Source organism: Sturnus vulgaris, chromosome 15, assembly GCF_052056855.1.
Source record: "Sturnus vulgaris isolate bStuVul1 chromosome 15, bStuVul1.hap1, whole genome shotgun sequence".
Taxonomy (NCBI): domain Eukaryota; kingdom Metazoa; phylum Chordata; class Aves; order Passeriformes; family Sturnidae; genus Sturnus; species Sturnus vulgaris.
The window spans coordinates 6,393,834-6,417,522 of record NC_142257.1 but is presented as its reverse complement, the minus strand read 5'-3'; the positions used below and the strand labels follow the sequence as shown (position 1 = coordinate 6,417,522).

General features: G+C 48.2%; 1 protein-coding gene across 1 annotated transcript in view; it reads right to left on the bottom strand.

Annotated features, from left to right (window-relative positions):
• FAT2 (FAT atypical cadherin 2) overlaps positions 1–15,502 on the bottom strand; it is a 44,501-nt gene extending 28,999 nt beyond the window's left edge. The window contains exons 1-6 of the mRNA XM_088174019.1: positions 12,238–15,502; positions 11,512–11,826; positions 4,927–4,988; positions 3,787–4,098; positions 2,926–3,136; positions 552–697 (exon numbers count right to left, since the gene is read on the bottom strand). Coding sequence (XP_088030145.1) covers positions 552–697; positions 2,926–3,136; positions 3,787–4,098; positions 4,927–4,988; positions 11,512–11,826; positions 12,238–15,502 — 4,311 coding nt within the window. The remainder of the gene's footprint in view (positions 1–551; positions 698–2,925; positions 3,137–3,786; positions 4,099–4,926; positions 4,989–11,511; positions 11,827–12,237) is intronic.
• Between the last annotated feature and the right edge of the window lie 8,187 nt (positions 15,503–23,689).

Genomic DNA, 23,689 nt, shown 5'->3' with positions numbered 1-23,689 from the left:
ATCTCATCATTTTAGCTCAGGGACATGCCTGAAAGTGAAGTGCCTCCTTTTACCAGCACTTACTTTATATGTGGCAACCCAGAGCACACAGCATCACTGTAGCTGCCCCACTCACTCTCTGGGCCTGACCTCCCTCCTTGCAGATGGATCTGTGCTGGCTGTGCTTGGGTTAGCACATCCCAGGAACACCCCTTGACATGGGAACATGGACCCAAGCCTGACCTAACTGTGTACACACTTCTCTAAGATGTTGTCCCAGCTGTGCTGTAATTCAGCCTGAGCAGCTGAGACCGAGTTGAGGTCTGAGTGTGTGAAGTGCCACCCCAGCTTGGCTGGTGGTGTAGATGTGTCCTTGTGTGCTGCCTAGGATCAACAGGAAAGACCCAGGGTTTCCTAGACCAGCTGTGTTTCCAGCAACATAAAAACAATCTTAGCTTGGTATAAGGGTCACTGTGTAATGGAGGATCACAGTTTAAGGAGAATCCTGTGCCTGGCACCTGATCTAGAGCTCAGCAGACTCAGAGGAAAGGTTTCCTTTGGCATTGAAAAACCATTACCTGGGTTTTGATCGTACTGGACCCATCAGTGACTTCTACTGTCAGGTTATAGCTTGACTTCTTCCTTGCATCCAGAGGTCTTGCAATGACCATGCTGCCTGTACTTTTTTCAATGTCAAAATCCATGTCATCATCACCACCTGGGACACAGGGCAGACGGAGAAGGGAAACAGGAGGACAGTTACAGTCAACTAGATTGGGGATAGTGCCACAGGTAAGGTTTCTCCCAAATCTGGAAACTCAAAATAACATGTGATAGATAGATGCACATAGGAGATAGGGAGGACAAGGCAAAGCTGGACAAAGAGATAGTCACAGATGGTGACAAAGGAGTGTGAAAAGGAAGGTGAGGGGAACTAGAGAAAATGAGGAGGCAGAGAGAAGGGGAAAGGATACACTTATGCATGTGATGTCCTGGTTAGATTGGCAACAGCCCCATTTGAGCATTGATTTACTTGCACAAGGTTTTCAGCCATGCACCATCACTGGCTTAGCATGGATCAGGGACCTGCTGAGTAGAACAGGGCTCTTGCTGGCTTCTGATTCAAGGTCATACTGTGGGCATATCAGCAATGGTTCTCATCACCACGGCTGGGAGCCTGTGAGCCACCTGAATTCCCAACACTCCAACAGTTGGGGAGGCAGACGGTGCTTCCAGGGTGAGCAGAGCCTGCTGCCTCCAACCCAGATGGCTGAGAATTGCCAGGAACAGCAGGCCTGAGCAGCTCAGCAGCAGAGGGCTGTCCCTCACCCTACTGCTGCTCAGCCCTGGCATGGCAGATCCTTTCTCATGCCTCGCTTGCCCAACAGGCCCCTCTTGCACATTAAACCCTCCAAAGCTGCTCTGAGATATGGAAAAGCTGAAACAGTTTTCTGTAATTTATCTCAGGTCTCAACTTCTTCCTTCCTGGCTACTGAATGCTTTGGATTCTGCTTTATTACTAGCTGGTAAAATCTTTGCTGGTTGTAAAATTTTGTGTCTTCCCTTGCTGGAGGAATGCAGTGCTCACCAGCCATCTGGACCACTGCTCTCCTGCTGGGAAGGAGACAGAAAGAAGCAGAGACAGAGGCAGAGAGACCCATGGATGTCTTTCCCTGAGAAAAGAGGGAAGAGCTCCTTGTGCACAGTGCCAAATGGAAAGAAGAAGCACAGAAAAGGAAATAGATGAAGAGCGATGTTGCTTTGTCAGAATTATTGCAGACTCCATCAACCCAGTGACAGTGACAGTGTTTGTGGTCTGGGAAAGGTGAAACTTTGAATGCGGTGCTGAAGGCTCCTGGATCTCTGCATCACCCCCTTGGTTACCGTGACACTTTCCTTCCCTTGTAGGGAAGATAAAATCCTGTCCTTTTCCACCAGGACAGAAACCAAGAGAGCCTTCAGCATCACTTGGAGCTCTAGGAACTGGGAAAGATGAGGTCAAGCTATGCTCCAGCACTCAGCAGGGAAATGATGGGATAACATTCAGAGGAATACACCGTTAATTCTGCAGACCCAAGCAGACACTATTAATGCTGGATAAACCTCTCACTGATATTGTCTTGCTCCTTGTAGTGTTGTATCTCTTGTTGCTTAGTTGTATTTATACACCATTGTCCTTGCCCTAAGACTTACTATTCACTTGCCCAATTAAGGCTTTGTCTGACAAGGGCAGGCCCTGCAGGCAGTACCAGGGAAAGGCTGTGCAACCTAGATTGGGGCACCACTTCTAAACATCAAATTACACCAGCACAATTGGCCCTTGTTGGTAGGACCAGTTCTGCACATGCTGCCTGGAGAGTCCCCTGGGGTGACAGCCCACATCCCCTCTGAATCGTGGGTCTTAGAGGAGGCCCCAGAGTTCCACATTCCATGTCTAAATCACCCCTGGGATGTGGTGAGGAGGAAGGGAGAGCCCCACAAGTTAGGGCAGACCAGGACTTTAAGGAATGCTTCCTTCTCAGTTCCCTGCTCAAGACTCAATATGGAGGGAGATATGGGGGATATCTGTAACACTCAGCCACACACCTGGATCCTTGCAGGCAGTTCTAACAAAACCAACAGTGTCACTTGATTCCCAGGAGGAGCTGGCACTGGCATGCCCTGCCTCTCGTGCGACATCGGAGAACACCTCAAACACAGGCAAGTTCCAGATTGTCATTAAAAAAGTGTGTTGAGTAATTGCTCTTGGCACTGGAGGCCTTGGATGGGCAGCTTTGTCTAATGGCTGTTTAAACCTCCTCGTGCCTGTGAGAAAGCTTTCCCTGTAGCTCACCTACACCTAAAGCAAACAATTTCATTAGCTCAGGCATGCGAACGCTGAAAGCCAAGGGAGCCGGAGCAAACGCTCCCAGACACTGCTGCTCTGCTCTCATTTCTGTGTCTCACCTGTGATATTAAACCACACTTGGCTGGGGCCCATCTCAATGCTGATCACCCCCACCATGTGGTTCACAGGATCTGTTTCCATCACGGCGAAGTTGAAGTGGGGCTCATCAAAAGCCAGTGGTTCTGAGGAAGGGCCGGGCCGGGCGACCCAGCTGATGTGGAGTCTCACATGGGAGGAGAGCGGGGGGCTGCCACCATCGGTGGCCTTGACCTGCAGAGAAAGGCACGAGCATTCAGGGAGAAAGCTGAGTTAGCTCATGGGAACTCCATTGAAAGCTTCTTCTCCCACCCACCAGGAGTTTCAGCTCCCAGTGTGCCCAAAATCCCATGGAACTAATCTTGAGCCAGTGGTCCATGCTCTAGCTGCTTCCAAGGCAGAGCCATACAACCCAAATTCCTCTTTACCATCAAGTAAATCTCCCAAGCTCTATCCATAGCAGAGACCTGGATCAGGAGACTTGTTGCAAGGACCCACAGATTGTAGGAAGGCTTTGAACCTATGTCCAAGCTACATGGCCTGATCAGGATGCCATACAGAGGCATGAAGGAACCCAAAGACTGTTCAGGTTTGGGTCCACATCTGCATGGAATCATGGATCACTGTATTCCTCTCTGAAGGTAGGTTGGACAGTTAATTTTAAATTTATTGTCCATTTTTAATAGCTTCCTACCTCCAGCATTTCCTATCATTCCCTCCCAATTTCTCTCCCTCTTAACACATTTGCCTTATTCAAGCTCTCCTCCTCTCCACTGCTGTATTTCCTCCATCTCTTTCATCTTTTCTGTTTCTGAACCCTTTTCTCTCTTTCCCTCTCCACCTGTCTCTTCCCATCAGCTCTTTGTGTTTCCCTCTCCTCTCACCGTGAGTATGTTGTATTCGGAGGCAGGAAAAGCTTTCCTGGAGAAGACGGTGCCAGTTGTGGGGTTGATGGTGAATATGCCATCCTCCTCCTCCTCGATGGTGTAGGTGATCTGGCTGTTCTGGCCCTGGTCACGGTCGGAAGCGATCAGCCTGTACACGGGCAGAGGGGTCTCCGAGGCTGCTCTCTCGGGGAGCTGCACCATGAACAGCTTGTGGGGGAAACTGGGAGGGCTGTCATTGGCATCCAGCACTTGGATCACGACTCTGCTGGTGGACTTGAGGGCTGGCTCTCCGTTGTCAGAGACAGCCACCTGTCAGCAAGCAAAGGGGGAAGGTGACAGGGCTCTTAGAGGTGACCTGGAGTGTGACCAGCCAGCCTCCATCCTGGCGGGCAATGACTCAGCCAGGGGTTTTTGTGTGGGTCTGCATTTCTATCTCAACATTTTCAAAGGCACTGCTGCTCTCTGCAGGGCAAAGCCTGGTGGCTGTAGCTGGTGCTGTGCAGGGCCTGTCTGTGCACAGGGGGATGAGTTTGCAGGGCTCCTGCCTCCAGTTGCTCTGGGCAGTGGGTCAGGCTGGTCTTTAGAGATCACACATCTGAAAATATTTGTATTGCAATGGCTTGGCCAGGTACCAGCCATCCTCACCCTGCCCTGCCTGTGCACGCTCCCAGCACATTGCGTTGCAGAGAGAAATGATAGATCCTGATAGACTCAAAAACCTCCAGATCCCTCTGATGGGAATACTCATAGCCGTGAGCAGCTGAGGATGGGGGCTGGTGACTAAAGCTATACAGCAATATTTGATACAATGAGATAAACGAGGGTGGATTTCTCTGGCTTGTTCTTTCCCTCATAATGTAGAAATCATCCAGCTAGAGGACAGTTCCAGTCTCTTTCTGCATTCCCACAGCTTCCAGAACAGAACTTTTGCTCCAGTCTTCAGCAAGAAAATAATAAACCCCACAGTACTGCTGCAGCTGTCTCTTGGGTTAACACACACCATTTAATTAAGTTTCCCAGCAGTTGGGAGCTGATGGGATGAGATTCTTTCTCTGTGCTCCAACTTGCAGGGAAAGCTCTTTGAGGACTTAATACACTTGTAGGTAAATAAAGCTAATTACAATCATCATTACCCACCTCTAGGATATGTTCAGCCTTGTATTCTCGATCCAGCTGCCGTGAAGTCGTGGAAATCAGACCTGCCAAGAAAGAAACCCTTTGAGCTCCAAGACTCAGCATGCAAGAAAAGCCAGGGCTGATCAGATCCCTGAATGCCCAAGATCAACCTACCCACCTGTCCTCTTTCAGGCTCCCTTTGTGATCAGAGGAGAAAGACAGATACCCCCAGAGGGTAAGGCATCCCCTCCCAGCCTGAATCCCTCTGTGGAGGTGTTGCTGCTGCTCTCTGATCACAGAGACCACGGAGGAGGGGGAACACCTACCAGATGCCTGCATCAGTTGAGGGTTGGCAAGGCATTAGGTGAGAAAAGCTGCAGGACCATGAAAACAAAACTTTTCTTATGCCTCTAAGTAAGAAACATTCGGCATGTGCTGGCACAAGTCTGGCCTCTTAACAAGTCTCTACTCCTGTTTTCCCTGTGCTGAACCTTGCTCTTTGTAATTTACAGTGTTTTGACAAAAGTTTGTCTTCTGTCTTGGGAAATACCCTCTACTCAACTGCTAGAACAAATGCATTCCAGCTAAAAATAAGATACACAGTCAAAAATAATGTTGGTATATTATTTAAGCCTTTCTGAGACACAGGATGAGTCCTCCAACAATTGCAAGATTTTAGGGATTTCTGAAAAACATACAGTAGTTTATCCACAGGGAATAGGTTGGATGCAGGAGGGAAGAATTGTGGCTATAACAAACTAGAGTTGAAACAAAATCATTATCATTTCCTCTTTTTGGCCTGTCAATGACTAAGCTGAATAGATGCAATTGTGGAAAGGATGGAGTTGAGGCTTCTATTTCCATGTCTGGTTTCATAACAGTCCCTGCTGAGTGCCTTGACTCTTTACTTTTGAGGAAAAGCAGCTCTAGATCACTTTACAACTGCTTTACCAATGATGGAAATTTTATATGTAATGTTTGACCTCTTGAAAGAAATCAAGGCTGACACATGTGAGTGCTTTTGTCCACTCCCAGTTATCAAGGTCTCTCTCTTCCCTGTGAAGTTCTGCTTCTTCACACCAACAAAAGGCAGGCTGAATTTTCCGAGGCAGAGCAAGCAGAGACACAGGTTCATGCTATCCTGGGAAATGCTTTGCATGGGATGCCGTGTGCATGTGCAGTGGTGTGAGCACGTGCCCTTGTGTGTCCTGAAAAACTTGCAAATCCCAGCTGCATGAACCCATCTCAGCTCTCGTTTCTGGCGCAAAGCTAGAATGATTTAATTAATAGTATTGTCTTCAGTTGTACCATGCTTTTTGTGTATGTCTGTCTGAAAGCATGACAGGCAGGAGAAAATTTCAAATGGCTGCAGGAAACACGAGGCAGCTGAAGGAGGGAGCAAGGAGCAGCTGCTTGGAACGTGACTATTGTTCACCGTTCCCACTTGTTCTTTGGGATTATTCACATTTGGCACCAGCCACGGTGCTAAACATTTATTTGAAACCTTTACAATCATAAATCAACACTCCTTAATGTGTTATGACAAGATGGCTTGAAAAATTCTGTTTGCTTGTCTGTCATAATGGTTTTTTTCTCTCCCTAATCATCCTTTTAACATCTCAGCAGGTGAAGAGGACTCGGCAGAGAGCCCACTGGCTAAGGAGCTTTTAAAACTTTCCCAGGTTAGTGAAAGGCTGTAGGGCTCCATTAGCAACAAAACTCACGGAAATGTTCTCCTAATGGGGGCTTGGAGAAGGAATTGCAGCAGCAGCCTACTGAGATCTCTGATGCTCCTGTCCCACTACCAATGGGTTGGCTATTGAGCCCAGAACTTCAGCTATCTCAGGGAATGCTTCATAATTTTGACCTAAAAAGCCCACAGGACAGATATTGACAACAGAGCTGCCTGACACTCAAGTGCACACTGAGGATGTTTCTGGTTTATCAGATTGCAACATCCAGTTGCAGCAGACTAACACCTTGTTTGCACTGGATTGCTGCATGCTAGCTGATGGAAGGGAACTTAACCACTCTGAAGTGACTATCTGTATTTGCCTGGCCACACCTTGAAATTCTTCCATGACTCAATGAAAAAAATGAAAGAAAGCAGGATCATAGCTCAGCTTTCTAGTGCTGGAGAAGGAGGACTGTAGTGCAGGCAAATGAACTGGAATTTAATGACACTCTTGAATGTCTGTACTAATGAAGATGCTCATATCTCCTGAGGAGTAAGAGCTGACTCTGCCCTCTATCACATAACCTGAACTGTATCCCAGCTGGGAGTCTCACCAGATGGAATTTTTTTGGTTTATCTTCACATCTGCTGAGCCACAAGGCAAAGGGTTGGCTTCTCCTCCTGACCCCAGGCAAACTCTGTCCCTTACTCCGTGCCCAACCGCGGCTCCTGGTTCCCCCCTCTGGAGCCAGTTACCACTCTGCCCTGGGATCTGAAAGCCCTTGTGGTTAATTAATTAGGATTAATCACCCTAATTCCCGTTTGGAGCCGAGGTGCTGGGCAATGCCAGATGCACGAACTGACAGCAGTGTTCACATGGAGCACCTGGAGGTGGGGAGATGGACATTGCACACAATTCCCGAGAGAAGCTGGCTGAAATTAACGCACATTTTCATTTCTTGCTGCTTCGTTATACACCCTGTGAGGCCAGAGGGCTAAAGTGGAAGCTGTTATTAGAGGGGAACTGCCATCAGCTTTTGTGGCCTGGGGACACAGTTCCTAGGTTCTTTCTGCTGTCCTCTACAAGGACTGGGAAGTGCATGCTTAGTTTTAATGAGTGTTTTATGTGTGCATGTGCATGTGTGTGAGTTACCAGTACCCTGCCCTGTTGGAAAACCCCATCCAGCCTGTCCCATGGGACATGTGATGGAGTTGAGTGGGTGTCCTTTATTTGTGTTCGTGCATGAGGCCCTGAAGGTTTCTGATGAATCCTACAGAGACTGAACAAAACTGTCAAAGGTCCTAATTGCACCGGGCCAATTAGCCAAGCTCTGCATGCAGATGAAGGTCCAGAAACAATGCTTTCTGTTGCCTGCATGCAGGCAGGCATAGATTGTGCTCCAGCAGCCTGTCCACACACAGCAATGAGAGAGGATTGTCTGCCTCTCTCCTGCCTGCTGCCTCCAAAGGGCAGAGAGGAAGGTTGGTCATGTCGGAACAAGAGCACCAAAATTACCAGGGCATTGTTGTCAGGGAACAAGAAATAATAATAACTACTGCTGGCAAGAACAGGGCTGGGGTGGAGGTTACTGGCCCCCCGCCCTTGCTGCAGGGGGGAAAATCTAAGATAGTTAAAATAGCCAGAATCAGGTTTGCAGGCACTGAGGCTTTCACAAGAGCTTGAGAAGGGAAGAGGTTGTTCTCCTGAAATCCTCTTTCTGTTGCCTCACTTCTGCTTCCATTTAACCTTTTCTTCCTTCTCCTCCTACCACCCCAGCTCTTGCTCTGACGCTGCTGTGCACTGCTCCATGCTCAGCTGTGTCTTATGTTGATCTAGGGAGCAGAACCCCAAACCATTCCTCGGGCCTAAACAGCAGGATGTCCTTTCTTGTAGAGAAATGCAGGGAACCACAGGCATCCAGGGGAAGCCAATGGACACTGACACAGGAGAAGAAACACCAGAAGAACAAGCACTAGATAAAAGCTGGAGACAAATAATCCAAAGTAAAAAATTCTCCAAACAGCCTTCCAGCAGAATGAATGGCTTCATCCTGACTCTTCCTGCCACAGCCTCCCAGTTCCTCCTGGCCCTGTCTGGACTCGAACCCCCTTCACATCAAATCCTGAACGAAACAAGCTGAAAACTTTTCCAGCAGAAGAATACCCCAAACCCCACTACCTGCCCATCTCTCCATGTAGCTATCTATCCCTGTCTCTCACAAACACTGCTGTACACCAGCTGCCAGGCTGGGCTGGAGAGATTCCATTGCCGATGGCACAGAGCTTTCATCTTGGTGCACAGTTTTGTTCCCTCTTCTCATTAGCCTTTCATGTATTTCCCCCCATTTTCTCCACCCTCTTTAGAGAACTGAGAGCTTAAAGATCTCAGAGCCTTTCTGGGAATGCTGGAGGAGCCCAGGACAGGTACCATGGCTGTTCTGGTTCCCCTGCAAGGCCTCAGGAGAAGTCAATGGGCCTTGCTGGCTGTGTCTCACTGGCCAATCCACCTCCATGTCACAGTACTGAATCAAACACACAACCAGGAACCAAATTATGTTACCTGCAGTAGTGTGTCACTCTGCCCTAAATGATTATCCAGAGCTATTCTGCAGGGTTATTCTGGGTGTAGATATACCTGTTGTAGCAGTACATTAGGACCTTAATTCCTATTAGGACACAGAATGAGAAGAAGCTTCCTCCTCCTCCTCCTCCCCCTCCTCCTCCTCCTCCTCCTCCTCCTCCTCCTCTTCCTCCTCCTCCTCCTCCTCCTCCTCCTCCTCCTCCTCCTCCTCTCCCTTTGCCAAGAGGCCACTACCAGGAATGTCTCACCTAGGAGAGACCCAAAGTGACCTCTGCCCCTCTTGTGCTCTGGCTTATTTCAGTGCCAGTGTGAATTATTTGTCTGTCCTTTGATGACTGACCATGTGGGTCATTGATCACAATGACCATGTGGGATAGGTGAAAAGGAGATGTCTTGATCACAGTCTTCTGCCCTGCAGTGGAATAACACTTTTTTTTAAAATAAAATCCTGCACTAATGGGGATGACCAGCAGTTTGTCTCCCAGTGCTGCACTACCAAGTTGAGACCAAAGATTATTGTTTTATTCTACTTAATGGAGCAACTAGCCTGCAGAATGAAAATATCACTGAGTTTCCAATAAGCTGCCTAGGGCCCTGAATGTTAGACAAGCTGTGATATTCCTTCTGGCAGCAGCAGCAGCAAATGACTTCTCTTTAGATACTGTAAACATGTGGGCATAACTACTCAGTTTATGCCAATGTTCACAGGTAATTATAGGTTCTTTTGGGTGACATGCAAGTAAAATAATGGATAACTGAATCTTCATCAGACTTGGAAGCAGGACGTTAAACAACCTCCAAGCTCAGGGTTTAAAGAAGAGACCTCCAGCAAGAGATAAGATCAGCCCATGAGTTTCTTTCAGAACTGACAAACTTATCACTCTTCTCATGCAAATCAGCTGAGTATAGGGAGAGATGGAGAGGAGATGACTCATACCTGAGAGCTTTTTTTTTGTCTCAAATGGGGATTAATGCATTGTCTTAGAGGTGAGGTGTCCCATTAGCAAACACTTGGATTTTGCCAAAGTCATTCATTTTACTACAGAACATGACAGCCTTGGAGAGTGACTTTGCAGGGCTGCACTCATACTGGGCTGAAAGCTTTGCCTGCAGCATAAAGGTTGAATTCCCTGCAGGGTGCATGGCTGCTCAGCTGAAGAGGGGAGCCAGCTTGGTGTCCTGATAGCCATCCTGCTCCACATCCCATCAAAAAGGCAGTGGTTTTATGCAACAGGGCTTCTGAAGGGACATTTCTGTAGAACCCTGCATTGTGCAAGCTGTCCTGGGGCTGGGTTGTGCATAACTGTTTGGATTATGTGGGAAAGTTGGATGCAGAACAATGTCCTGACAGGACTAAAAAGCTTCTGGCAGCACAGCCAGCTACAGCTGTGGGCAGCAGTGGTCACAGTTAGCTGACATCTCCAGGTGCATTTATACAGTGCCATGTAAACATACCTTGTGAGCTTCTTGTGACAAGAACACTTTAGTATTTCATAATAATAATAATTTCTTTCTTCCATTCCCTTCCTTGCTAGCTGTAGAGCATTGCCAGAGAACCATTACACCACTGGTAATATGGAGCTGAGAGCAGCTCTAGCCCTTTTCAATACACCCAGCTCCTCATCTGAGAACAAGCTTCCATCCCTCTGCAGTAGCTGAACTGCTTTTATCATCTCCAGGAGATCAAAGTCATGCAATTAATCCTCTCCCATACTCAGGCTCTGTGCCCTCCCTTCCCTCTTCTCCCAGGAGCTGATGGCATGAAGGGCTCGGCACAGCTTTCCCTGCCAGACTGGCCCAATGTCAGCTCTGCTGGGATAGTTTGAGGAAGCTGTTTACACAAAACATCAGCGGGTTTTTGATGGCTCTGAAAGATCTGGTAAATAATCCTCAGATGAAAGATACAGTCTAGGAAGATGGCAGAAGAGGCTTACTACACTTACTACATTAATAGTGCTGGAGAATGGGTGGAGACTTTAAGTGCAGTGGAATTAATTTTTGTTAATCCTGCCTGGGTCTGTCGGGAACAGTCACCTCCAGAAGGGTGTTCCCTGGCTCAGGCTGTGCAACAGGGCAGTTGTATATAAGGGGGAAGATTAAAAGCAACTGTTTAGGGCTTTGAAAGCAGCACATTTTTGTCATTCTAAGAGCCATCTGGATGCAAATCGCAGCCCTCAGGTTGAGGGTTTCAATCCTCAGACTCCCCACTGAGTGTATTTGGAGACTGGGACTTCTGCTGCAGGAGGAAAGTGTCATAAAGACAGCTGTGTGGGCTGTTTACATTGAATATGTAACATCCTCTGGGCATTTGGAAGCCTCAAAAACAGATGCTGTGCTGGGTCAGTCTTACCTGTAATGAGGTTAATGCTGAAGAGTCCTTGAGGATTTCCAGTTAGGATGTGAAAAGTTAGCTTTCCCTCTGAGCTGGAGTCTGGATCGAAGGCATCAAGCTGAAGGATAGATGTGTTTGGTGGGGAATTCTCCATCACAGAGGCATAGAAGACAGGTCTGGACATCTGAGGGGGGTTGTCATTGGTATCAGTGACTTCAATATAAATTTCAGTCACAGAAGACAGAGGAACTGTTCCCAGGTCAAGGGCTAGCACAGTCAGCCAGTAGTGAGATGTTCCCTCTCGGTCAAGTGATCCTATGGTCCGGATGATGCCTAGGAGAAGGACACAGAGTGCTTGTGAGGGATTTAGGAACTCAGACTGCTTAGTCCTTGATGACAGAGCAGTCTCAAGTCCGCTTCCTGCTCTTTGCTGCACGCACAAACTCTCACACCCACCTTGCCAGGCTGTGAGATTGTGTGGAAGGTGAGGGCTTGCTTCTGCTGAGGGTAATTTTTGGTACACAAGAGAACGAGAAGAGTTCAGTATTTTGGGGGAGGACAGCCATTGATTTACCGTTATTTTAAGGAGAAAACCCCCTGCTTGTTCCTACCCAGATCCAGGGATAGACTTAGTAAATCCCTGCCCAATCAAGAAAGGCTTGAATGCATACAACATTGTAAACAGCCAGGCCAAACACAGTAGGCAGTTTAAGCCTTCAAGGTATCAAATGAAGATGTCCTTACCTGTGTCCTTTTCGATGTGGAAGACAGACAGGCCAGTGCCTTCTCGGAGGAAATACTGAACCTCTCCATCTCTGCCCCTGTCGATGTCCTTTGCTGTGACCATCATCACTGACGTGCCCTTAGGGCTGTTCTCCTGCACCCAGCCTTTGAAGACAAAGGAGGCAAAGCGTGGGGGGTTCAAGTTCTCGTTGACATCAATGACGTTCACTTCCAGGTGGCAGAGGGAAGAGCGAGAGAAGGGCTTCCCACCGTCACTGACCTGCACGGTTACATTGAAAGAGTCCCTCTTCTCATAGTCCAGCTCCTTCTCCAAACGGAGCGCCCCGGTCACTTTATCCACATGGAACATCATGTCCTCATTGTTAATGAGGCTGTACCTCACCTCCCCCCCAGAGCCAGCATCAGGGTCAAAAGCCTCCAGAAACAGGAGAATGGTTCCCACAGGCAGGTCTTCGGGGACCTTCACACTGTTGAGGGCTGGGAGGCACTGTGGGGTGTTGTCATTTACATCCTCCAGAGTCACAACGAGGTCCGTAACAGAGAACAGCTGGAAGCCTGTTTTAGGCTGGTCCCTAGCTTCTATTTTCAGCACATAGCAAGGCCACAGTTCTCTATCTAGAGCACCTGTAACCGTCACTTCTCCAGTGATGCTGTTAATGGCAAACTTGTCCGTGGGGGTTAGGAGGGAGTATTTTACTCTCCCGTTGTCATCTGTATCAGCATCTTCTGCTTTCAGTTGAGCTATTGTTGTCCCTGCTGCTACATGTTCTGGTATTGCCACCCAATAGGCACCTTGAGGGAATTTAGGAGTATTATCATTGGTATCCAACACATTTACGGCCAATAGTTTCCAAGATGATTTTTGTGGCGTGCCAAGGTCATACACAGTAATGTTAAGAATGTAGAAGCTGGTTTGTTCATGATCTAAAGGAGAAAGGACTTGAAGGAGACCCAGTTCCAGGTCAATTGTAAAGCAGCTGTCATCATTTCCATCTGAGATCACATAAACCAATTTCCCATTAAAACCAGTGTCAGGGTCAATGGCTGACAGGTCAGCAATAGTTGAGTTGATGGGAACAGTCTCTATGATATCAATAGATCGTGGAAAGCTGTCATCAAACTTAGGAGCATTATGGTTTATAAGGTGCAAGTTCAGAGATGTTTCATCATCCTGCCCATGGCCTTGAGACTGAGACTCGATGGAGTGTATGATAGTTTGTGTCAGTTGCTTCAAGACTCCTGTTTCCTCACACTGCATTTTGACAGGGAGACCTTGGCTGACCACAGTGATGTTTACAGATGTTGGCAAAGCGTAGTTCTCTCCATCTGTTGCAGTTATTTTCAAAGAGTAGAAAAGTGGCTGTTCAGAAGGAAGATCTCGCAGAGATATTCTAAGGGATATTACTCCAGAGATGGGATTCAGTTCAAAATGCTGTAACTCGTTGCCAGACTTGATTTCGTATTTGATATGCTGCAGCTCATCACTGTCGATTGCAGAGACCGTGGCCACAGGGCTCCCAACTGGAAAGTCCCGTGGGATGGTGCCACTGCAGCTCGCCTTCTCAAACACAGGAGCGTTGTCATTGACGTTGCTCAGTGTGAGGGAGACGTACACCTCTGTCTCGTGGCGGAAGGGTGAGCCCCAATCTGAGGCCCACACTCGCAGGTGGTACCATCTCTGCATCAGCTCATAGTCCATCGACTTGGAGGTGGAAATGACACCAGAATAAGGGTCAATGACAAAGGGAACTGATTTCTGGTTGGCTATGCTGTAGGTGACAAAGCCATTGTCTCCTTTATCTTCATCTGTAGCCCTTACTGTTAAGACACTGGTACCAGGAGGAACATTTTCATCAAAGGCCTCATGGTACGAAGACTGAGTAAAACTTGGAGCATGATTGTTGCAGTCAGTGATGTCAACGATAACAGTCGTGTACGTGTGACTGCTACTGGTTGTAACTTCAAGCTCAAAACTAGACTGCTCATGGAAGTCCATTGCTCTGACTGTAGTTATCAGTCCAGTGTGAGGATTGATCTTAAAGCTTGTGCTGTCAAGAGTAGGTCTCAAAATGTATTTAAGATTTGGGAAAACTGGTGTGATCTTCACCATAACAACTTGGCTTCCAGCTGGGGAAAATTCACTGAGCTGGACCCGGTACACTTCCTTCTCAAACCTGGCAGAAACATACTTGGAGGGAGGTATGTGGATAACTCTGACAGGAGAGAACAGTGGTGGCTTGCTCTTGTCCTTGGCTTGCACACTGAGGTTGAAACCAAATGGGTAAAGTAACCAGTTTATCTCTTTGTTTGACACAATCATGAACTCAGTGCTCCCAAAGTAGGATTTGATGGCTTTGAAATGTCTTCCCGGATCTCCATCCACAAACTCAACCGAATCAATCCCTGCTTCTGAGTCACCACTTTCTACAGACAGAGTTGCATAGATAAAGTCTTCATCTGAGTCAGGCGATGTCACCTTCACTGAGGAGATAGAGGGGGGCTTCCTGGCAGATGGCTCCACCTGGATTGTGAGACTAGCCAAGTTCCCAAAGCCATTCCCCTCTGTGATCTTTCTCATTCTGTCCACAGCCAAAACCTGCAGGTTATGTCTGCCTCGATGGGTGCTGTTCAGCCTGCCTGCCACCATGACTGCCCCCGTGGTGGGGTGCACAGTGAACAGGGTGGACTTAGTGTTTAGGGCATAGTAGAACTCAGCGTTCTGGCCAGCATCAGCATCAGTGGCACTGAGCATGCTGACCACTGTTTTCAGAGGAGTGTCTTCTCTGATGGACACTTTGTAGGAAGGGGGTGAAAAGAGAGGTTTCAAGTCATTCCTGTCCAGAATATGGATCAAGACTTTGGCCCAGGCTTCATAGGCAAAGGTGCTCTCTGTGGCCTTAATTATTAACATGTAACTGTCTTTGACCTCACGGTTTAAAAGTGCTGTGTTGCTGCTCCTGGTTCTTATTCTCAAGAAGCAGAAATCCCCAATCACATGCTCCTCTGTTTTAAACAGACCAGTGTTGTCCCCAGAAGCTATTCTGTACCTGATGTCCCACTCAGGGTCTCTCTTGTAAATACCCATTTTGACATAGCTCTCCACGTACGTCTTGGGGGCTGAATTCTCATAGATGGTGGCATTGTAGAAGAAGTGAGTGAAGTGCAGAGGGGAAGTGTTGCCCTTCTCACAGCTCGCCTTGTGGACCACACAATGCATCAGGAAAACAGCAACACTCAGGAAGTGACTCCTGATGGAGACTTCCATGGTGCGGTGTCTCCTTGAGCCCTGCAGGTGTCAAAGGAAGAACATTGGTAATTTTCATTAAAGTCAGTGTTTTACAGAAAAAAAGTCTGCAAGGGCTCAGCCTCACCTCCCTGCTCTGTCTACCCCGACTTTTATTGATATAATTGTTAGCTCAGCTCTTCTTCCCTCTGTCTGTGAGAGACCTGTCCTCCCACATCCCTATCCTGGCTCAGATTTCTTCACTTTCTCTGCTTCAGTTTCTGCCTTTATAGGGGGTAAAATATGCAAAGTCATGCAGGATGCTCTGATCAGGCTGATTTGCTGTTCTGTGAACCATCTTGTCCTCCCTTCATTCTGCTTTCTCCTAAGTCAAACAGCATATCTCAACTCTCCACCCCCAATTCAAACTCCCTCATTTTGTTTCTCCATTCTCCCTTCTCCATCTTAACTTCTCTCTCCAGTGAAGTTTCTGCAAAGTATCTTCAAGAGTCAAAATACAAACTGATTATGTGCCTCTCTGTGGTTTGTCTTCCCTTTTCTCTCTCTGTGCCACAGGATGTGCTGTCCTTCCCCAGCAATGATAGGGAACACATACCATATTGTATAAATTCCTTCTGAATGTACTACTCCACGATGTGGCCTTTCCAACGGCTTTTGCTCAGTTTCTAGTCAAGCTCTGTCTCAATTACCTCAAAGTTCTTGTAATTCACAGGCCTTACCCTGCTGCCTCCTCTGTATTGACTGAAGGAGCAGGTTTCCAGCAAGACACTTTGCCCATGTCACCCTCAGCCCTTGAGTAATCTCTCTGGTTCCTGCCTTCTCATGGCAAAGCCCCAGGGTCAGGATTCCTGTGGAGGATCTGCCATCCATGACCACCTGCCACCAGCTGCCTTCTTCTGAGCAGCTGTGGCTCCATGGTTTACCTCTGTGAGCAAGGTGCATCAAAGAAGGAGCTGGGGAGCACATATGTGATTAACAGGGATGTAACTTTATTAGTGAGCTTTGCAGAGCTTGTTAAAGGATCAAGGCCTGTTCTTTTCAGAAGCTAAGCATATGCTGCTGTGTGTGCAGTTAGGGGTTGAAACCAGGGATAAGCTAAATATAGGTGCATATATTTCCCCTAGATATCCTAGGAGATCTTTATCTAGAACTGTTTCTTCCTGTTTTAAATTTAAATTATATATCAAGTACCTGCCAGTCATTTGGCACATTCCTAATTTAAACAGGGAAGACTTGTTTTTCCAGACACTTTTTCAAGACTCATCTCTTTAAGAACCAGAACTAGTTCAATTTGTAACTCAAGTTGAATGTTAGGAACAAATTGTTAGAGCCTAACTAACAGTACGTGTCATATTCTCTCACTGAGGTATCTAATTACTGATAAATACAAAGCTGTAAATTTCGTATTTGCTCAAATCCTTTTCTCCTTGGTAAACAGATGATAACCATCCAAAAATCTCTCTGTGGTCATTCCTTCTTGAAATGAATGGTCTAAAGCTGAAATCAAAATACTAGAAGTTGGAGAGAAATCAACACAATTCAGACTTATTTTTTCATGCCATCATTTCACTTCTAGGAAACACAACATAGTTCCAAATGTGCTGCAAATTAAATAAAAGCTTGGAGGGCAGGGATGGGTGACCCAGAAAGGCATGTGGCTCCTTCTGAGAAGTCGAAAACCATGTTCTTAAAACTCTGCTTGTTGCTTGTTACTTAACAGCACTTCAGAGCTGTGCAGCATGTAGGGACTTGCCTAGAGCTACTCCCTTCCAACATTTTCAACTGCTGAACCTGGAGAGAAGACGCTGGCAGGCTGCGCACGCGTGTCTGCAGCACTGGGAGCAGGGTAATCCACACAGCCCAGAGTGGAGTAAGGCAGCAGAATAAACCAGCAACCAAACCAGAGCTGTTCCACCAACAGCAGACTTAATGAAGCAGATCGCTTTGTATCTGGGCTAATTGACTTTTTAATTGAATTGTACTGAAACGGCAATGTGAACTCATCTCTCATAAGACATCAGAGAACCCACAAAGCAGAGACGTTATGAACTCCACAACCACAAGAAAAGCTGGATCCAGAGCACATGCTTTCCTGGACACCAGCAATTCAATATGGGAGGATAACCTTGAGCAAGGAGTGGGTTTTCTGGCATTTAACAAGATACAAGCTGTCGTCTGAATCCCTCCTGGAATGTACTTAACCTCCCTCTTCCCTGTTTATTTCCTGACATCTAAGAAGGGCTTCACTTAACATTGCTGCTTTTTCCCTCTGTATTAGCAGGGTTTTACTCCTCTGTCCAGATAATTATTTTGCAAAACCTGTTGTGACCTCAATATTTCTTAGAGCTTTGCTCTCAATTACAAGCTGGACTGAAAGCAATCAATGGCTTCAGCAGTTATTATAAGGGATGGAGAGTGACTATGCATCTGGGCATGAGACAGAAGCCTCATTTCCTCTGGAAATGATCTGAAACTTTGAAAGACACAGTGAAAACGTAGGGAGAATTGTCTGGGAGGCATCACCATCAACTTTTTGAGTTTCTCTTTGTGTCAGGACCATGTTCAATTGAATGGTATCGCAGAGAGTCTGTGTTCCCTGACAGCAGCTTCCCACTCTGGAAATCATCACCTATTACCTGCAGCTTGCAGTTGCTCCTTTATTAGGATACACTGGGAAGCAATCATACTCTGAAGGTCTTGCTTCTCTTTCTCCAGCATGGTTTTAGTGCAATTGGAAGTGTAATAGATCTCCCAGGAGATTACTGTGCTGTCCCTGATCTGTCCTCTGCTTCTGGAATCATTTATGCCACAGTCACAATGCAAAACTATCCAGAAGTGGGACTAGGACATTTCCAAGGGCCGAATGGAAAGGTGAAGCTTAACAGAAAAATGAGGGACAGTGCTCTGAAGAGAGAGGAAATCTGGTGAATTGGCTCAGCTCCAGGGAAAATCCTGTTGGGACTGACCCTGGCAGATGACAGCAATAAACCAACAGAAATGAGGTGGGTTTCTATGACTTTTGTTCTGTGGGTTGAAAGCTGTGCATAGCATGAAACCAGCAAATAAAAATCAATTTACTGGCCCTTATTCCCAAATGTAGATGGCTACCAAGAAGGGACAGTGCTTCCATGCTCAGGGGTCCTTGCCATGGAATTCAAGGATCTCCACATGGAAACTGGGTGAAATGAAACAGAGTTTTCATGCAGATTAAGAGAACCATTCCTCCTGCTTTTCTGAGCTGCACTACCCCATGTCCTTGTGCTGAGAGTAATTAGTGCACGATCCACGGGACCTGTGGCAAGGGCCATACACACTTCAGGGCTGCCAGATCAGCTGCAAGCATTTAACTCCTGAACACTCTCACCTGCCTCTGGTATCTTCATCTCATGGGATCGTTTATTTGTGCTCCTATGAGTGCTGCACTTCTCTCCCTTGTGGCCAGCTAGAGCTGGCTGCACATGGGGAGGCAGCAGTGCCTCCAAGCCCATGGTGGGATGGAGTGTGGAAGGCAGGGCACGCTCCCGACTGAGGGAAATACCAGGGCATCATTATGTGGTGATTCAGCCTCCTTTCCTAATCACCACAGGAGGATCAGAGAGCCTGGGGGGGCTTCGCCCTCAGCCCTGGAGATGCAAACTCCCCACAAAGGCAGTAAACAGTCGCTGTATCTCTAATCAGAGCCTGAGCGCGCGTCTAAATTTAACATCCAAATTGTGAACCTCTGTCAAAGACATGCCCAAATCTGTCGGCTTGAAATGAGGGAACAAACACAGTGCTGAGATTCAAAGTGTGTGCGTGGGGAGACGGTGGAGATGGGTGATTGGGGGGATGGGTGCAGGAAAAGGCTATTCTGGCTAGCTGGGGTGAGTGGCTGGGGCATGGCCAGGGGTTCTCTGGGGGCCTCCCAGGGGTCTCCTGCAACATGTGGGCTGCTGTGTTTGTTGGCCATATCGCAGAAAAGTGCTGCAGCCTGCCAGGAAGCAGGTGTGGCCCCAGCCCCACCTTTTGATTCCCTTCAAGAGGAGCATTTAAAAGCAATAAAAACCCAAAACACAAAACAAAGCGAGTGCTGAGTGCACCCAGAGCAGCATTCCCCTCATAAGCTGTGGTGGGGGTTTGGCCCAAGGTTTTGAGATCAGAAGATTAAAGAAAAATTATCATTTTCATTGGGAAATAAGGACAAATGTTCCCTTACTACACTTTTGCCAGCATTACAAGTTCTCTTTCTTCATCTCTTTCTTTCTTCCCTCACCTTCCTCCATTTTTTTTCCTTCTTTCTTTAACACAAGAAACAGCCTGTTCCCCAGGATAAGGACCAAGAAAAATCACCCCCAAACACATCAACTTCCTTGTCAGAGGCTGCAAGAACAGGGAAAGACAGGAGATGAGACTGGTTGTTCAATTAGTTTAACGATGCATTTCAATGGTCATTGTGAAACAGAGAGCAAAGGGGGTCAATCCAGTAAAACGGTGAGAACAAGGTTTTGGGAAAGGTAATAGGAGATGTGACACTGTGTTCTCCTGGCGTGGTGGAACAGAAGGGGTCCAGCTACAGATGGGGCAATGTCCTTACAGCTGCCTGCCAAGTGGGATCAACCAAAAAGCAGACCCTGGGCTTTCAGTGTTGCAAATCAGAGTTAAATGGACACTGTGTTGGCCATGTCTGGGAAATGTTTTGCTTCTCTGAAACAGCCCGTGCTCACCCTGCATGGGGGTTGTGCTGCTTGGTTAATGTTTGCCCTCTGCCACAGTGATTTTGGTGGAATTGGATCCTTTTCCATTTGGGGAGCTCCCTGATGTCTGCTCACAGTCACCCTGTGGGGTCTGAATTCTTTGTGGAGACGGGTATCTTTCAAACTGCTTTCTTGGACTTTGAAAAAAAAAAAAAAAACTAATAAAACCATCCAATCCTCGAAGATCCTGCTCCTACATTTGGTTGTGCAGCCTCTGCTTGGTTTTGCAGTGCAGCAGAATAAATACATCCTGGAGGTGCTACACAAAGCCAGAAAACTAATGAAAAGAGCCCCTGAAGTTACGATGTTTCCTTCTTCAATGTATCTCGGGGTTTTCCAGCGCCTGTGGATGGTTTCTTAGGGCTGATGTTTGCAGAACTGCTTGCACCAGCCTGCTTGGGGGCTGTGTTAGTGTGGGTGCAGCTTTTTGCTGGACTTGCAGATTCCATCCAGGCACAGTTGGGCTGCTCCTTCCCCATCTCGACTTTCCAATCTCTGAACGGCTTGGATAGAGTTTTGGAAATTGTTTCCAGCTTGCTGGACAGCCTGGAGCAAGGTGGTTGATCAAGTAGAACCCGGTGCACGTGGCTTTTACAGCCAAGGGCTGCCCTTGCTCAGTGTCCCATGAAATGCTGTCCCAGCAGTGAGTGGCAGTGCCACACCTGTGCCATAACAATCTCATGGCTGAGTTGTTCCTGGGCTGAAGTGCATGTGTACTGATGGGGTGGGCAGTACTGAAGGCTTCTGAGCTGCAGAGCCATGGAAAGCCGTGGGACTGATGAGTCTCATGCTGGCATGCAGAGCAGTGACTCTTTCCTTGGCCTGCCCAGCATGGCAGGAGGTAACACACATGTTCCTGAGCAGAACAGGTACAGTCCTAAAGCACTACATATGTTCCTTCTATCATCTGCCAGCCGAACCAGGCAGGTGCTTTAAACCTTGGGGGGTTTAGGTACCCCAAGGAGCTTGGACTGGCAGCCTCTATGGGGTGTTGGTAGAACAGAGACTCCCTTGAAGGAGTTTGGGACCACCATTCAGGGCTGACAGTGTGTACAGGGTGGGATGCTGTTCCTTGAGTGGTGCAAGCCATGGGTGAGTTGAGCCAGAGAGGAGATGGCAGGATGACCTTCCACATGGGAAGGGCAGCTGGGAAGCATTTAGTTACTCTGATGTCCAACTCCTCCTTACAGCTGGATGCTTTTGCCACCTTTGTCACTGTGCCAGATTGCACAGGTTGGATGCTCAGACCCAGACTGACTCTAAAGGCACCTTGCTCCATGACATCTTACTGTGGCTTCCTCCAGCCAGCCACTCACCCCCTCTCCCTGGCACATCTCCTCCATTCCCCCATCCTTGGGGCTTTGGCTGTGCCCTGATGCTGCTCCTGCTGCCCTGGTCTGACCCTTTACTGGAGCAAGCAGGTGCTCTGTGTCTTTGGCTCCAAGCCATCTTCTGTCCAAGAGCATCACCTGGTACGTGAAGCCAAAGGCTTTCTCTTGCCACCTTTCCACCTGCAATGTGCTCAGTGAGGAACCCAGGGAGAGCTGGGTTTTGTACTGCTGCCAACACCTAGGCCTGGCTCAGATATGTCACCTAGCTGAGGTGTCATTGTTATGAGCTCATCTGTTAGGCACAGCACAACTTGAACATGCTTGAACTGTTTGTAGAGCTGTGAGGGTCAGGATCTCTCTCTCTCTTGGCATTGCAACATTATTCTAGAGCGAGAGTTAATGGAGCAGCTCCAAGGCTATGGAGCTCTCATTGAGGTCTGGGGGGTTGGAGGAACCTTGCAGTGCCAACTGCCTTGCTGCTGGCTCTGTCCCAGGGAATGTGTGACATGAGGGAAGTGAACTTCCTTCTGCCAAGAGGGAAGCATCTTTATGCTTTATTCCTAATCCCTTTCCTCTGCTCTCCCCAGTTAGGGGAGCAAGGGGGTAAATCCTGCTTATGATCCAAAAGATCATAAGATAACCAATGGAGGTGTTGAGGGGTGGACAAGGACAGCAGCTAGGACTGCCAGGAGACAGGGAGGAGACTGGTGGCTGTCATGGGAATGGGGTACCAGCTGGCTGGGACAAGAAACAGCCCTGGGGGCTGGAGAAGGAGCAGTCAGTGCTGGTAGGAAGGAGTCTTGGTGGGAGCTGCTTGCCAGGCAGGGTGTGAGGGGCCTTGGGGTTGGGCACTACAGTGCAGCAGCCCAAGCATGTTGACACAAGAGCCAGGTGGAGCATGCCAGGATCTCTCATGAGTGTGCCTCAACTCTGCTGCTGCTGGGACTGTGCACCACTCACCCTGTGATTCAGCTTCCATGGAGGCTTTTAGCACTAAGGACCTCATACCTCAGTCACTGCAAACTATCTGTGATAGCCCACAAGGGATCCTGGGCTCTTCCCTGATTGCTTTCTCCTGCCAAAACTCATACTGAGTCTTTCACGTTTTCCTCATTCTTGGGATGCAAGAATCAGGTGTGTGTGACCACATGGTCAATCCTGCCACCATTCCGATCCACTGGCCAGTTTCAGCCAAATGTAACCAGATAGGCAAACACTTGAAAGGAGTTAACTTTGCACAAGCTTGTGAAAAACAGCAGGACAGAGGAGAGAAATCCAAATTAGGACTCCCGGCTGGAAGAAAAAGCTCTAATGTGAGCCCAACCCGATTATTAGACATCAGAGAATCCACACAAGAGGGAGCGCCGCAGGCAACCAAGCTTCATGAATTCTGCTGCTCACAAAACAGATGTTTACTTAGGTGCTGCAGAGCTGGGAGAGCAGAGGTCCCCACACACAAATCCCATCTGACCCACCCGACCCAAGCAGGGCTCAGCTCAGCCCAGCCTGGTGCGAGCAGCAGCTCTGCCCAGTGTTGAAGAGGCTCTGACCCTGAGCTGTCTGACCCTGCGAGTCCTCATTGTCACCTTAACTCAACCCGGGTGTTGGTAATGAGGCCACTGCCCTCATCACCCGAGTGCTGGTAGTCCTGCAGTGCCCTTTCTGTTATTCCCTGCGTGGAATATACATGCTAACCTAAAATCGCTAGAATTCTTTGGGAAGGAGCCCAAGAGCGTCTTGCCTTGCAGAGCTGCGTGAGGGACTCTGTGCCCTGCTGGATGCAGGTGAGGAGCCCCAGCACTGGGCAGGACAGGGACAGCTCAGCCTCTGTGTACCCTGCAGCACAGCCCTGCCCACCGTGCTCCTCCCTCACCGCTTCCCTCCTACCCGGCAATTCCCATTCACCCGCAGACCTTTCCCTGCACCGATCCGACCCTGTTTTCTTCCCCTGCCCAGCACCCTGCTGGTGTGTCCCTCCTGCTGCCCGAAGGTGGGCACGGAGCTCTCTGCTCTGCCTGCAGCCTCCCTCACTCCGCTGCCATCTGTCTGCTCGCCCTGCTCCTTCCCGTTCCCTTCCTGCCTTTGGAGGCAGCGTAAGGACACACAGGAGGAAAAATGAATGAGACAATCGGGGCATGGTCCTC